Below are 1,675 nucleotides of genomic sequence, written 5' to 3'. Positions count from 1 at the left end.
ATCTGACCTCTCCGTCGTTGTTGGTAAAACAAACGAATGTGACACCCTATTGATTTATCTGGAAATATCTGCGGAAGCGGTAAGTGCAGTATTGGTCTCTGAAGTAAGACGTGAGCACAAACCAATTTATTATATCAGTCGAACTTTACACGGAGCAGAATTAAGATATACAAAGATCGAGAAACTGGCACTGGCTTTGGTAACTGCAGCGAGAAAACTACATCTTTACTTTCAGTCGCATCCAATAATTGTACTCACCAACCATCCTCTCAAACAAATTATCTCGAGCCCTGAAGCATCAGGGAGAATGGTTAAATGGGCTGTCAAATTGAGCCAATATGGAATTGAATATCGTCCGCGTTCAGCGATTAAAGCACAGATTCTGGCTGATTTTCTAGTAGAGATGACAGTAACTCAAGAAGAAAGCTCCACCCCGACATTGATGGTTTATGTCGACGGGTCATCAACCTCTACAGGAAGCGGTGCAGGTATAGTTGTGGAGAGCCCACAGGGAGATAAATTTCAGTATGCCATAAAATTTTTATTCCCTGCGACGAATAATGAGGCAGAATATGAAGCTCTCATCATGGGAATTAAATTGGCCCTGTCGGTAGGAGCAAAGAGACTGACGATACACAACGACTCCCAACTGATCGTCAGTCAAGTTAATGGAAATTATGAAGCGAAGGAAGATAAAATGCTTGGGTACCTCACACAAGTGAATGAGATTCTCTCACGTTTGGACAACTACGATGTGAAGCAGATACCTAGAATGGAGAATGAGTCAGCGGACCGTCTCGCCAAGTTAGCAAGCTCTTTGGCCAACATTGATAATAGGAAAATTACATTCCTAACATATGACAAGGAAAAAACTGATGGAAGTGATGTTACAATCTTCTGTGCTGACAGCGAAGAACCTAGTTGGAAAGATGAACTAATCGACTATTTGATGCAGGGTAACCTACTTGCAAATCAAGTCGAAGCTCGAAAACTTAGAGTGAGAGCTGCCCGGTTCACGATTATTGACGGAGAACTGTACAAAAGAGGTTTCTCTTTTTCTTACCTAAAGTGTCTAACGCCAGCTAAGGGAAAATATGTGCTCCGTGAAATTCATGAAGGAATATGTGGAAATCACTTAGCTGGCAGAGCACTTGCAGGGAAAGCATTACGCCAAGGATACTTCTGGTCAACGATGAAGCAAGACGCTATCGAGTTAGCGAAACATTGTCACGCATGTCAAGAGCATGCTAACTTCCATCACCAGCCGGCTACAATCTTGTAGCCCCTAGAAAGTCCTTTATCGTTTGCTCAGTGGGGAATGGATTTGGTAGGTCCCTTTCCTCCTGCTACCGGACAAAGAAAATTTCTGATAGTTGCAGTGGATTATTTCACCAAATGGGTCGAAGCTGAACCATTGGCCAAAATATCTGAAAGAGACATAATAAATTTTTTATGGAAGAATATAGTATGCAGATTTGGCATTCTTCAAACCTTAGTTTCGGACAATGGAACTCAATTCTCTGGAGCGAAGATAAAAGATTGGTGCAAAGGACTTTCCATCAAGCAGTTCTTCACTTCTGTCGGGAATCCTCAAGCGAATGGGCAAACCGAGGTCACCAACCGAACCATTCTACAGCACCTCAAAATACGCCTAGGCAATGCCAAAGGGAAATGG

At 42.7% G+C, this 1,675-nt stretch overlaps 1 protein-coding gene across 1 annotated transcript; it reads left to right on the top strand.

Moving 5' to 3' along the window:
* The first annotated feature begins 307 nt into the window (after positions 1 to 307).
* On the top strand, positions 308 to 1,282 carry LOC140862130 (uncharacterized). The gene has a single exon (XM_073265135.1). The coding sequence runs from the start codon at positions 308 to 310 to the stop codon at positions 1,280 to 1,282; it is 975 nt and encodes a 324-aa protein (XP_073121236.1).
* Positions 1,283 to 1,675: the final 393 nt, after the last annotated feature.

The sequence above is a fragment of the Henckelia pumila genome, chromosome 4 (assembly GCF_033568475.1).
Source record: "Henckelia pumila isolate YLH828 chromosome 4, ASM3356847v2, whole genome shotgun sequence".
NCBI lineage: Eukaryota > Viridiplantae > Streptophyta > Magnoliopsida > Lamiales > Gesneriaceae > Henckelia > Henckelia pumila.
The sequence above is the reverse complement of the archived record's forward strand: the minus strand, read 5'-3'. Positions and strand labels throughout refer to the sequence as shown.

What these genes read in the sequence shown, in the direction of transcription:
- LOC140862130 (XM_073265135.1), top strand. Translation starts at nt 308, where the DNA reads ATGGTTAAATGGGCTGTCAAATTGAGCCAATATGGAATTGAATATCGT.